This window comes from Syngnathoides biaculeatus, chromosome 10, assembly GCF_019802595.1.
Source record: "Syngnathoides biaculeatus isolate LvHL_M chromosome 10, ASM1980259v1, whole genome shotgun sequence".
Taxonomy (NCBI): domain Eukaryota; kingdom Metazoa; phylum Chordata; class Actinopteri; order Syngnathiformes; family Syngnathidae; genus Syngnathoides; species Syngnathoides biaculeatus.
The window spans coordinates 24,905,503-24,919,674 of NC_084649.1; the positions used below are offsets into that span (position 1 = coordinate 24,905,503).

Below are 14,172 nucleotides of genomic sequence, written 5' to 3' on the forward strand. Positions count from 1 at the left end.
AAAAGCCCGACGCGTCCAAAGTTTGGATGAAAAGCGCACCGGTCGACACGCCGTTCAAACGCAAGTACATATTAGAATACGCAGCGGTCCAGGAACTAGCGCAAACATGAGGCACAGCACGCCTCCTCCTCGCCAGAGTGCAGACTCGGCAACACGTTGACCAACAGGGCCGTGGATCCTCGCCACGACTGATTCATCTTGCGTGTATGAAACAAACGCGGCGCCCGTTCATCGGGAGCCAAGAGTCCCCCTCAGATGTGATCTATTTCCAAAAGCCCCCGCTCGGCCTCCTGCTCGGGCGCCAGGAAACGGAGGGAAGGACAATTAGCGCGCATAGCGGACGTCGCAAAGATGACAGGGGACCCCTCGAAAGTGGAGCAACGCCAGCGCTGGCGTTCCAAAGTCGGGCTGAGCTGACCACTTCCAATCCAAACCCCAACCGGTCCCTGCGTTCAACCCCCCCCCCCCCCCCCCCCCCCCGCCCTGCTTCTTTATTTATGAAGTCATGCTAAAGAGGACAACACAAACTCCAACAAATACAGTCACACTGAAACTCCACGTTTTGGTACAATCGCGGCACATTTATGCGGCACATTCCCTGACGATATCGCGTCCCGCGCGAGGCAGCACATTTTTGGACAGTACAGTCTGAAGAGTGCACACACTATACATACAATTGTATGTATGCATGCATTTCTTTCGGTTTGTCCCTTCAGGGGTCTGCCACAGCGTGTCATCTCAGATGAACGCTCATATTTGTTTGCCGCAGTTTTTACGCCGGATGCCCTTCCTGACGCAAGCCCTCGGCATTGATCCGGGGAGAGAAGTGGAGCCTATCCCGGGCTCTCTTCGGGCGAAAGGCGGTGTTACACCCCGAACTGGTCGCCAGCCAGTCGCGGGGCAGATGTCGACACCATCACTGAGCGGGAATCGATCCCACACTGCCTGCACTAAAAGCAGGCGTGTGTACCACGACTCCATCAGTGACTCAATAACTAAACACAAATACAACTAATCACCGCGACAAATAACACAGTAACTTCGGGGGCGAGCGTACTTCTGCGAAACAATCCAGACCCAACCGCAATTGGTGAAAAAACACATTTACAGAACAAAAATATAAAACATATTTATATTATTTATATAAACACTTTTTAAAGTACTCCTTGGGACTATTCATAATAATATGGCCACCTGGCCATGCAGCAGCTGAGCAGCTCATTGTGCCGTTACTTTTGGTCCCTTAAAAAGTGGGGAAACACAAATACAAATTAATACCGTTCACGTGATTTGGATGTAGGCAAAATACCCTCAAATTAAAAAGTGAAAGTCAGCAATTATAACACATCTTGTTGTTTTCGCTTCAAATCCATGGTGGGAGTGTTTACGGCTCAAAAACTAAGAATTGCCTCGATGTCTCAATATTGTTGGATCTGGATTGCGCTTCTTCAGTGAAACTGTTGCAAAGGCCGCGCCGCGTGCGTGTACGGCTGCCAATTGGAACTTGGTTCACCGAGAAACCAGCTGGACAAAAACGATACGTGGAACCCACGTGCACATTTCGCATTGGTTTAAAAAAAAAAAAAAAAAAAAAACACCCACATAAAAATATCCACCCCAAAGATTAATTTCTTTCGAAAATGAGCCTGCGACTCACAAAGCTTGTCTCCACGTCATCAAAGTTTAACAAGATCAATGTACTACTTTCCTATAAGACAGGGCTTTGGTGCCATCTTGTGGCGTTTTAGGGTGTTGCAGAATTTTTTTCAGCAAATTCCCAGTGTCAGGTTCGACAGAAAAAAACACAAATAGTTGAGAATAGTTGAAATTGAAGCACAAATATACAGGAATCATTATACTGTATATCTATGTCTCGCTGAGAACTTTGAAATCAAACCGTCTGGAAGCCGTTTCAATTTTAGGGGCGATGAGAAAATGAGCCAGACGGTGTTTTGGGATCACATTTTGGGAATGCGGTATTTAGGGTTTAAACTCTTAACTTTGGAAGAGAATTTTCCCAGAGTGTTCGCTGGACTGCTGCTCGACGTCCTCATCTGAGCCAATCATCAGTGCCGTGCCCTGGCAGTTCTACAGAGACTTCGCCATTGGAAGCTGGGACCGGGACTCCAACTGGGCCAACCACATGGGTAGGGGTGGGGCCATGGGGGCTAGCAACAGCTGCAGAGGCCTTTTTTCCCCACAACTGAAGGCCATCTTGCATGTTCTGATGTGGAGTCCAGCAGTCAGTTCGCAGCCACTGTCATAGTTTCGGATCCCAAAAATATATTGTTTCAAAAATACTTCATAATAGCTGTTTGCTAATTATTTTTTAACCGATACGCTAAAGTGCAAATAGAATATCGATCGTTCCATCTTCACGTCTCGCGCTCGCGTCAAGACTTTCTCACGGCTGTCCTTTGTTCAAGAACGTCTTCTGTGGCTGCTCTATTAAAATTTACAACTGTGCAATTTTTTTTTAACTTCCCTAATTTCCTGTTAAATCCCCACGTTTGTCGGCTGAGCTCCGACGTAGAGGACAAAGTCAGCGAGGTTTAACGTTAGCGATTAATGCCCGGCTGCCGAAATAAGTGACGCAAGGCTGTTAGGTGCTAATCGCTGCTTGAAAGCGAGCCGGCGCTTCCTTGTTGAAAACGTGACTCAGGTGGCTAATTTAATTCAGACAGCAAAACACTTGCAGCGCGCTGTTATTCATTCCACTGTTTTACATTAATTTGTATAAAAACTCAGACGAGAGCAAGTGGGCGTATTGAAACCGTCAGCTTCCCTAGTCCCTACATTTCCATATTTTCCTTACCGATATATAAAAAAAAAAAAAAATAATACCCCGAAACTTCCGCCAACATTATTTGATTTTGTATGAAATCCCACCAACTGGAAATCACAAGCAAGTCAATCCACAGCAAAACAAGACAAATCAGACAGCTGCAGGCACGTCTGAAACTTGGGGGGAAAAAAATACGTAACTTCTTTTTATAACCACGCTTTCTCTTGACAAAATCCTGTTTATTCTTTGGCTAAGTACCTTGTGCTATTTACACAGCTTTTACAGCAAAGCATAAATAAATTGAATGGCGGGGGGGGGGGGGGAGTGGATGGATGAGTGGATGATAACAAGATAAAAAATATAAAGCGCAGCGTGACTGATCAACATCGGTGAGGTACACAAAACATTTGATGTAATGACAATCTGGGATACAGTATCTTCATTCATTGAATTAATAGACTAGTTTATTAAAACAACATACTGGCCACTCGCGTTGTCAACAATCGTCTCAAAACATGACGTCCAATAAAACAAGTTACTGGAATGGTTTATCATTCAAACATTCAATTTCCAAAGTAGGCAGTAAACGCAAAGTCATCAATTATATCTATACAACAATTGGCTCAAAATCTTACATTCATTTTCTTAAAATTGTCGGTACCATCTTGAACGCAACGGTCACTGTAAAAGTTGTCGCTATATGGTTACCGTAATTCCCGGCCTACAGAGCGCACCTGGTTACAAGCCTCACTGAGTATATTTGTAAAGGAAATACCATTTGGTACGTACATAAGCCGCACCTGTGTAAAAGCCGCAAGTGCCCACATTGAAACAAGCTATTTACAAAGAAAGACGGTGCATAGAGTTTAACGTTAGCACAGTGCTAACGCTCGTGCTATTGTTTGCACTAGCGATACCGGTAAATATCACTGAGACACGCCAGTAACACAGCAGCAACACGCTAGCGCAGCTCTAACAGAGCGGGTAAAAGACACTTCCTCGGCACATATATTCCACTAGTCTCATTCTTACCTTTTCCGCTCGAGTGCTGCCTTGCGGGCGTTAGAAAAAGTGCACAAATTAGCCGCATCACCGCATTAGCCGCAGGGTTGAAAACGTGTAATAAAAAGTCGCGGCTTGTAGGCCGGAATTAACGGTAATTTCGACAAAGTAATGGCTTCACCAATTTTCAACATTCTCCTAAATTGTATCTAGCTGATACCGGTACTTGTTTTTTTTTTTTTTTTTAACCAAAGCAATGGCTTGACCTACGATCAAAAAATCAGTTAAAATATTTCTGCTCATTTTCACAGGTGTCTATTTTTGGTTCATTAAAACAATGCAAATGTCAATCAGCCAAAAACTTTACAGCCACTGAACCAAAATAATGTATTACACTAAGTGTCGATCATGTTGGTACCCGGTTCAGTAAAATACAGCACAAAGTAAAATGTACTTTATTCATGAATACAAAGTAAAACCTGCTCCTGTTGTCGATCACCGCATCAAAACTTTTAGTTTTACTCTAATTTTCAACCTTGTCCGTGCTTATTGAGACAGCGTAAAGGCTACGTCTACTGTCAACAATTATCTTAAAATTCAACCTCCATTGGAATAAAAAAAATTCATTACACCAACTGTCCATCACAATCTCAAAATATAACATTACATTTTCCAAAGCAGTCCATCCTCAGAGCATCAAAGTCAAGTAATCGAGCATGTCTATTATTGATCATCAGCTCAAAACTCCATTCGGTTCCAAAATCGCGCGTATTTGGTTGTATTTTAACAAAGTAATTGATGGCTTCTCCCTTCATCCAACATCGACCGAAAAATGTTATGTTCCCATACCGAGTACATAAATAATGGGCTCCACCTCCGGTATTTCTTTCCACCAATTGTCAAAGAATAAGTGTATCTTCCGCACCATAAGGCGCACCTAAAAGCCTTTCATTTTCCCCCTAGCCGACGGTGCGCCTTATACATGGATCAATATTTAGCCCTTTTTGCAACTCCATCTAATGAATGTATAACGTAACCCCAGCCTCTACCGTAGCGCCTATTCTATGCGCCTTATAACGTGGTGCACCTTATACATGAAACGTTTGGACGTTTTTATATGAAAAAGTTTTCATATAGACCATGCATTAAAGGCCTGCCTTATAATGCAGTGCGCCTTATAGTGCGTTCATTTTCAAACGCTGTGCCAAACTGTTCTGGCCCTCATATTCATTTTCAAAGTGGGCGGTAATCAGGTCTACTTATTGTTCATCATCCTCAAAATTCCATGCAACATGGATTTTGCAGTATTTTCCTGACTATTGAACCTGTGAATGGGAATTAAAACATTTTATAGTCATCAGATCCAGCGGCCACGTACTACTTGAAATCTTCTTTTACTTCAAGAAAATCTGCGAATGATGTGAAGGCCATCTGGGACATTGACAAATGATTGAACGTCTCTAAAATTGTTTATCCTCAAGTGACAGCACATTATTTACTCCTCTGGTACCGCGACGTCACGAACGAGCCCGACTTGAGAAACAGATCGCACAAGAAATCAAGCGGCGTCATCGGGCCGCCGGAAGCTCAGGGAGGCGGCTTGCGATACTGCCGGTGACCTCCGGAATGCGATGCAAAATAGAAAACCTTCGTTTGAATGAGATGCGCGCCACTGCGTTGTGTTTGGAGAAACGCATACGAAAGAGCGCTTTTGCAATAAATGAGAGGGGAAAAACGAGCCGTATTCTGAAAGTTTCGTCGTCCAGCTGAGGCTTTTTGTTTATTGAAGGAAATGATTTCATAATGCTGTCATTATGCTGTTTCCTTGGCAACTTGGATACGGAGATTCTGGAGGGACAGTAACCCAAGACATTACTTCTTATACCAAGTGGCTCGTTCAACCAGTTCTGTTACTAGTAACTTGGTTTGAGGCGGTTTGGTTTTCCGCTCCATTGAATGGATCGGTCGAAACTTGGGCTGTCACTATCGAATCCATCCATCCATTTTCTTAGCCGCTTATCCTCACGAGGGTCGTGTGGAGTGTTGTAGCCTATCCCACCTGTCAACGGGCAGGAGGCGGGGTACGCCCTGAACTGGCTCCCAGCCAATCGCAGGGCACATCAAGACAAACAGCCAATCGCACTCACAATCACACCTCGGGGCAATTTTGAGTGTCCGATTAATGTTGCGTGTTTTTGGGTTGTGGGAGGAAGCCGGAGTGCCCACCCAGAGAAAACCCATGAAGGCACGGAGAGAACATGCAAACTCCACACAGGCGGGTCCGGGATTGAACCTGGGACCTCAGAACTGTAAGGCCAACGCTTTACCATCTGATCCACCGTGCCTATTAAATCCTTCTAGAATTATTATCCTTTAGATATTTTGTGGCATACTAGAGCAATCGATCTTCATTCTCCTTTATGAAAGATGGATTTCGAACTAAACTCTTGTCGAGAATTCGCAACAACATAAATAGCCGTTGCTAAACGGTTAGCATGCGCGACGACCATTTTAGATTGCAGATTTGTGCTAACTCCTACATGAGTTTGAACGTAATTGGTTTATGGTGAACACACCCACATCCAGGGTTATTAGGGGGTGTGCATACTTTTGCAATCACTTTTTTTTTAAATGTATTTTTACTTCCCCCTCTTTTCACATTCACGACGGAAAATTGTTACATCTTTGCTGCTTTGCGTAGATCTGTTAGAGTAGACGTGCTTTCAAAAAGCGCGAGGTGGAAAAAATGAAGAACGTTAACTACTATTTATCTCCCCTCATACAACGTGTTATATCTATATTACACATGTAATAGTGTCTTAATCGTTGACAGATATTCCTGTGTCATATTTAGCAATGTTTTTCACTGGCCCAAAAGTGTGTCCGTCTGCAACAAAAATCCGTACCGTAAACACGGACACTGGCTAAAGGGTTCCGGGCAGAGCAAATTCAGATGAAACCGTTTCTCTACGTGTCCGTCAGTTTTACTGTATTCTCTTACGTTATTTTTTTTATATGTTTTCGTAGTTAGTTCACAATTAGTACACAATTCCCATGAAAGTAAAATGGAAACGAAAGAGTTTGAGATTCAAACTTCTCTCAGCTGAGTGAGGCTGACGTGAAAACCACACGATGTCCGACTATCTCAACGTATATCAGCCGCATTACGTACATCATGTTTTTAATTAAAGACATTTTCATTAAATAACCATCCATCACATTTCTGGCAACGAGGGCTCGATTACCTGACAGAAGCGATCTGTATTGCGGCATTATGTGTGATTATAATAAACGCTATGTCATCTTCCCTTGTTAATTAAAGCGGCAAAAAAAAAAAAAAAAAAACTGGAGGTGAAATTGTTGATGTTAAAAAGCAATGGCAACGTCAAACGGGAGATATGGGGGGGGGGGATTCAGACAACATATTTCAAACAAACGTATTCAAAGAGCCGTCGTTACCATTACCTTTGGAAGGTATCTTGCATTTAAAGGATTATCTTCTAACATTATTTGTGTTTTGCATTTCATTTTGATTATTATTATTTTTATTTATTTTTTTTTTACCATTCAACCGTTAAAATAAAATGTTTTTTTTTTTTTTTTAATTTAAGCTTTAAGGAAGGGCTTTTGACGTGTGGGCACAATTTTGGGCCGACGTGATTGCCTCCGTCGTCGCGATTCCGCAGATTACGTCTCAAATCTCTGGGCCCAACGCGCATATACCGTCATTTACGCAGATTACACAGCGCCGCCGGAAAGTGGGCCGTTAAGACAGCGTCCGTGGACGGACAGAAAGCACCGACGGGGGGGGGGGGGGGGGGGACAAAAACAAATCGCCTGCTTTTATCTCCAATGAGAAAAAAATTTTGTGCGAAAAACCCAAACCGTGACATTTTTGAAAAAAAAAATAAATTAGTGAAAACATACAAAACTCAAATCTGAGGCAGATATAACGGAGATACGGTCGCCTGTTCGAATGCCGAGACCGAGATAAATCGTTCCAAAACTTTTTCCACTATTATTGTAACCGATACAACTCCATCTATCCATTTTTGGAGCCACTTATCCTCACTAGGGTCGCTAGCGTGCCGGAGCCTATCCCAGCTATATTTGCCCTGCGATTGGCCGGCAACCAGTTCATGGTGACAGCTGGCATTGGCTCCGGCACTCCTGCGACCCTCCTGAGGATAAGCGGAAGTGGAAACTGGAGTGCCCGGAGACTGCAAACCTCACACAGAGGGTGCTTGGGATTTGAACCGGAGTACTCAGAACTGCAAGACAGACGCTCTAAGCAGTCGTCGACCGTGTCACCCCTAAGCAACTCAATTCAATCATTGAAAAGAAATTTCAGAGGGAAGTGGAAAAACTGAGCTAATGCTGTTGCACAAGTGCACACACCCTCTAAATACTGGGGATGTTGAGAACTAACCAACCACAAATACATGTTCAATGGGAGTGGATTGATAATTGTCACCATTAAGAGTGACTCTGGTTAACGCTGTATAAAATTCTGATGTTCTAGTAGTCTTTTCCCGACTTTTTCTTCCCGGCAGAAACATGAAATGCTCTTGCTGACACTGAGTAGCATTTGGAATTTTCATAATTCCGTCCACTTTGACGAAGGCCCCAGTTCTAGCTCCGGAAAAGCCCACCACGCTTCAGTCGATATGCTGTTTTTTCCATTTTCCATCTGTCCATCCGACCACCATAACCGACAGGGAGCACATGCCAAGAGATTCCTGCGGCTTCTTTAACGTTGCCGTCTCGTCTCTTGGCCGCCCACCTCACCAGTTTTCTTCTCGCCTTTTCATCGGTCTTGGAAAGAAGTCCACTTCTGGGTAATGTCACCGTTGTGCCAGATTTTCCCCACTTGTCTTCACCGTTTTCCATTGTATCGGGAACTCAGCGTTGTGCCCTTCTCCTGACGGATACCTTTTAAACAACGAGAGCCCCCTGATGCTGTGGCAGCTCTCTGCTGACAATAAGCCCTTGCTGTGCTGTAAGAAGTGGACAATAAAATGTCAGGAAAAGCCTACCAGAACAGCTGGACTTTATTTGGAGTTGATCAGAGCCATTTTAAATGCTGGCAGATTTCTACTAACTCCGAAATAAGTTTGAATGTCATTGATTAATGCTGAATACAGCCACATCCAGTGTTATCAGGGGTGTGCATACTTTTGCAATCACTTTTTTTTTATTTTTATTTCCCCTCTCTAAAAGTTATTTTCGCATTAATGACATAAAATTGTTACATTTCCATGACAGTACAGTAGAGACTGGCATTTAACCAGGGTTGTGAAGACTTTCTGTATGTACACGTATACAAACACAATTAAAGTCACTCCCTAGTTGTAATACGCCTGCGGGTATATCCACTTGCTCGTTGTTTTATAAGGAAGAGGAGGAGGAGGAGGAGGAAGGGACGCAAGGGGGATAAGAGGATTTTGTCAGGTTGAGATGGCGGCTAATGCTATTGTTCGTACCGGGACTGCCGAAACGGCAAAGAAGCTTTTCTTTCGCACATCTTTGCGTAGAGCTGTTCGAGTAGATATGCTTTCAAAAAAGCACAAAGTGGGGGGAAAAAAAAGTGAAGGATTCTTAAAATGAAAACTTCTTAAACTTGCCTGAATGCGGGAAAAGGGGAAACATCCGGCACGGGTTTACGTAAGACTGGTTAATAGATGACATCATTTTGTAGCGGTCCCCAAATACAGTAGAAGCAGTACAAAGGTGCGCATCATTTTCATGTATTTTTATTTATTTATTTTTTTTTTCAAAACTTGAGAGATTAGCTGACTTCCGCCAGGCGTGGACTGATCATAAAAAGGAGTTTTTGCAAGAACCAAAGTGTCCTCTGACAAGAGTGAGCTAGTAAACGATTATGAGTGAACAACGCATGTGGCATCAAACCACGTCAATAAGACGTGATCGTTGGAAAAACGGGAAAATCCCTCTGACAAAGTAAAAGATATCCTGTAGATGGCGCAAGCAATATTTACGAAAAATAAGAGTAGCGAGCGGAATGTAGCGCATTGCAACAGAGTAGAGTAGTGTTTCTTCTTAATAAAAAAATATACTCAAATAAAAGTAAAAAGCACGTTGCGTTAAAATAATTCTGGAAATTCACTCCGAAAAAAAAAAAATTGCTTGACAACAGAATAAATCTGTGACTTTCTGGTTCAAGGAGAACGATGAAACGTATATGGGACAGACTGGACTCGACCATTTGTATCACGAAGTGTGGGAGGGTCAAGGGGGCAATGACAAAAGAGAAGAAATTAATTTACAAAATAGCAAAAACAGTGATTAGTTATCTTGTTCGTAGGCTTCGTTCTGGTTCACAGAGAATGACGTAAATATGCTAAAATTGCATAGACTGGACTCCACCACTCGGATGCTGGGGGGGGGGGGGGGGCGTTCCATTTTAAAGGGAACCTGATTCAAACTGCACTGGGCCCATGCTGATATTTCTCCCCTCCCTCTTTCAACTTTTCACTTCATAATCCTCGCATAAAAAGTAGAGCACCTCCAAGGATGGAACTTGCTTCCTGCCATATTGCCGACAATGATCAAAACACGCCTGAAATGACGTCTGCCACTTTCGGCGCACATTTCCTTCAAAAAGATTCAAAATCACTGCTGAATCTGAACTATTACGCAAATGGATAAGGAAAAAAATTGTGAAAAAAGATCATTTTCATAATCAGGTGTGGCAGCACGGCGGAGCAGCCAGTTCTGAGGACCAGGGTTGGATCCCGGACCCGCCTCTTTGGAGTTTGCATGATCTCCCCTTGCCTGCGTGGGTTTTCTCCGGGTGGGCACTCCGGTTTCCTCCCACATCCCAAAAACAGGCAACATTAATTAGGACACTCTAAATTGCCCGTAGGTGTGATTGTGAGTACGACTGTTGTGTGTCTCGAATGTGCCCTGCGATTGGCTGGGAGCCAGTTCAGGGCGTACCCCGCCTCCTGCCCGTTGACAGTTGGGATACGCTACAAAACTCCACACGACCCTCGTGTGGATAAGCAGCGAAGAGAATGGATATATCTTCCCATTTGCTGTAGGTATCTACCTATCGATTTAAGTACAGTTCCATCCATCCCCCTACATTGGTTGCATCATCCTGATGGATGGAAGAGACTAAATGGTGAAAAATGATCATTTTTCATAATCAGGTGGAGCTCCGTAGCCTCCTGAATGTTTTGAAAGTTCAGCCACTTTCTCTGGGAAACATGAAATTTGTTAAAAATGGCCGTCACGCGTAGACCTCAAACAGAGGGATGCCATTTTGTGCCAAAGAGCCCGTTTCAGAGCCCTCTTGGTCATTTCATCAAAAGAGAAATGATATAGTCCTATATTTGAACAACACACCCCAAACAGAGAGATTTCTTTTGTTTTTCGACATCACAACAAAGTTCAATTTTTCATCTCCAACTCAGCTCCACGAGAACGCCCTAAAGGAGATTCATCGTTGCCGTTCCACGTGGGTTAAACGTATCCCTGCAATAACTGAATTTGCCAACCTACTACCAAAACGAAGAAATTGTATTTAAAAATAAACACGAAATCCAATGCAAATCCGGTAACGACGCGGCTACCTCGGCCGCGGACAACTTAACTCGACCCGCTGAACTCGCGGCGGACGCGCTCGGCGCCGCTTTCTCTTCTCTTTAACGAACACGGTCGGCAATACTTGGAAGCGCTTTGAATTCTCCAGTCAGGAATCAGATTAGCCGGAATGGAAGCGCACGAGACGGATGTAACGAAGGTGGGGGGAGAAGATCTCTTTTCGGGACATATGATACGTTTCCTGCACATAAACCGAAAAGAAAAAGGCCATTTAATGATACGAGCGCGCACACATTTAACCTCACGTAATCAGCAGCGGAGCCAAACTAAACTCCACTTGAGCAGCGGCGATGCGGAGATAATAAAATAAAACAAGCCAGCGGCGTCTTCAACTTCACAAAGAGGAGGGGGGGGGGTGGGAACCCAAAAAAAAACAAAAAAAAAATGAAAGGAAGTTGCTGCCAGCACAGAGAGCGATAGATAGATAGATAGATAGATAGATAGATAGATAGATAGATAGATAGATAGATAGAATAGATAGATAGATAGATAGAAGAGGGGTGCGCACTGCTATACACTACAGGACACTTGGGGTGCCCACACAGCACAGTAGATATTAAAAATAAAAATAAATAAAATATATATATATATATATATATATATATGTATGTTTAGGAAAATTCCAAAACAACTATCACATACTGCAGGTACGTAACATTAAAGATTAAAAAGCAATAAAAGAAAAAAAAAGTGGCTGCAATGATGGGGAAAAACATTTTTAAAAATCATCCAAAGCATATATTTGGTTAAGACACAATATGTAGGGGGAGGGAACTTGTTGGATTGTGTAATTTCTTCTAAATTAGAAATCAAAATTTAAAAATGTGTTTGATTTGGAGCAAGATTTTTAAACGTTCCTGAATGCAGTACGTGTACAAGTGCATGCGAGTACTGCAAAATGAAATTAGAGGTTAAGAAAAAGGTAAACGCCAAAGTGAGTCCCATTTTGAAGTTTTGATTTTTCTTTTCGTTTGATCTTGCAGAGCAGCTGCCGCGATGGATTTGCACCGCCGGCGTGATTTTAGTGCAACCGACTCCAACTGCCCCCTCCCGCCTCCCCAAAAAAAAACATATTTAAGAGATTTTGCGGCTATTTTAAACATCCAAACATAGGAAAAGTACATTGCAAATTCAAATGAAAAAACCCGCAAAGTATGCAATATGACAAATCACATTTCAATATAAGTGTCTCGTTGTTGTTTGGCGCTCTCACCTTACGCAGGATCCACTGGCAAAGGACGAGCGCGGTCCATCCGAGCACCTGCATGTCACCTTCCGTTCACGAGCACAACTCGGCGCCTCCTTGTTTGCGCATACAAGAAGTGGAAAAAGAAGAGGGTGGGGAGGAGGCGCTGGAAATCGGCGCACGGGCTCAATTCCGATCGCGACGCTCAGGCGAGACGGGTCGGACAAGTTGGCTCAAAGTTGTCGGCGCTCGACACCGGACGACAACTTGACTGAGTCGCCGCTCCTCCGCGCCTCGTGCGCAACATCCGCGCCGTCCGCCTGCGCCAAGTTTCTTGGCGTTTTTTTTTTTTTTTTTTTTTTTGGAACGCGAGTGCGCTCTCGTTGCGGAGGGGGGGTTTAAGGCTTGTGAGCGGCTGCTGAGAGGAGGAGGAGAAGCGATACTGTACATCACCTCTTCCACTCCCCCCTCCCTCTCTCTCTCTCTCTCCTCCCACCTCTTCTTCCTCTTCCTCTACCTGCACGCGGCACAACCAAAAGCACCACTGCCTAATATGGACAAGCAAGAATTCCATACCAGACACCTAAAGAAAACGCTTCAAGTTCCACCCCCCGCCCCCCCCCCCCCCCAAAAAAAATATCTAAATTATCAGTCGGATAACAAACTGCATTTCAAAAAATTCTACAAGACGAAAAATGTCAAAACAATCGTCAAGATTATAAGCAAATGTAAGACACACAAAATAAAATAGCTACGAATGAATTGCACTTATGCACGTGATTATTTTGTGCAACACTTGAGGGAGCTCGTGTACCATTAGCGGTACTGGTACCACACTTTCGGAATCTTTACACTCGGCCAGGGGTGTCAAACTGATTTTTAGCGCGGGCAACGTTGTAAGTTACGCTTTCTGTCAGAGGGCTATTATGACTGGGAAAACATCAAAACCTTGAATTGACCAATCACATTTACACGTGAAATTTAAGAACTAGTTTTGGAATCCGAAATCAAGTGTAATGACTTTTTCAACTATTGTGGACATTTGGTAACACAAAAAATGCTCGCAATCTCTCATCTGTGATATGACACTTGGAGATTTTGGTACACATTTGAACAAAATTCACAAAGGTTGATTCACATGATTTGCCTCGGCGGGCCGGATCCTGCCCCCGGGCCTTGAGTTTGACACCTGTGCACTAGACAAACAGCAAAACATTTTAAGTTCAGGGAAATTTCATTTAAAAGATACAAAAAGGAATTTACCTGACAAAAAAAAAAAAAAAAAAGTAGGGACTGAAAACAGTCACTTGGAGCATCTCAGATCATATCTCGTTCTAAATCGGTCCCTTTCTGACACACACAACTATCAAACCTACAAAAAAAAAAAAAAAAGAGACTGACTACAGTCGAGGGGAAATTCGTCCATTGTTACAATCGGCAAGTTTAATTGCTTCAACACGAAACAAAGATTGCTATTTCTTCTTCGATCAGATTTCATTTAAGATCGATAGCGTTCTGGTAAACAACAACGGAACACGATTTGGGGATTACACGTGAAGAGTCGAAAGTT

General features: G+C 43.4%; 1 protein-coding gene across 4 annotated transcripts in view; it reads right to left on the minus strand.

Annotated features, from left to right (window-relative positions):
* Positions 1 to 14,172, minus strand: part of LOC133507956 (neurexophilin-4) — a 96,236-nt gene that overhangs the window by 38,869 nt on the left and 43,195 nt on the right. The window contains exon 1 of one of the 4 annotated variants that reach the window (XM_061833570.1): positions 12,630 to 12,913. The exons of the other annotated variants lie outside the window; for them this stretch is intronic. Coding sequence (XP_061689554.1) covers positions 12,630 to 12,683 — 54 coding nt within the window. The 5' untranslated portion in view covers positions 12,684 to 12,913. Of the gene's footprint in view, positions 1 to 12,629; positions 12,914 to 14,172 lie in introns of those variants that run through there. 4 annotated transcript variants of the gene reach the window in all.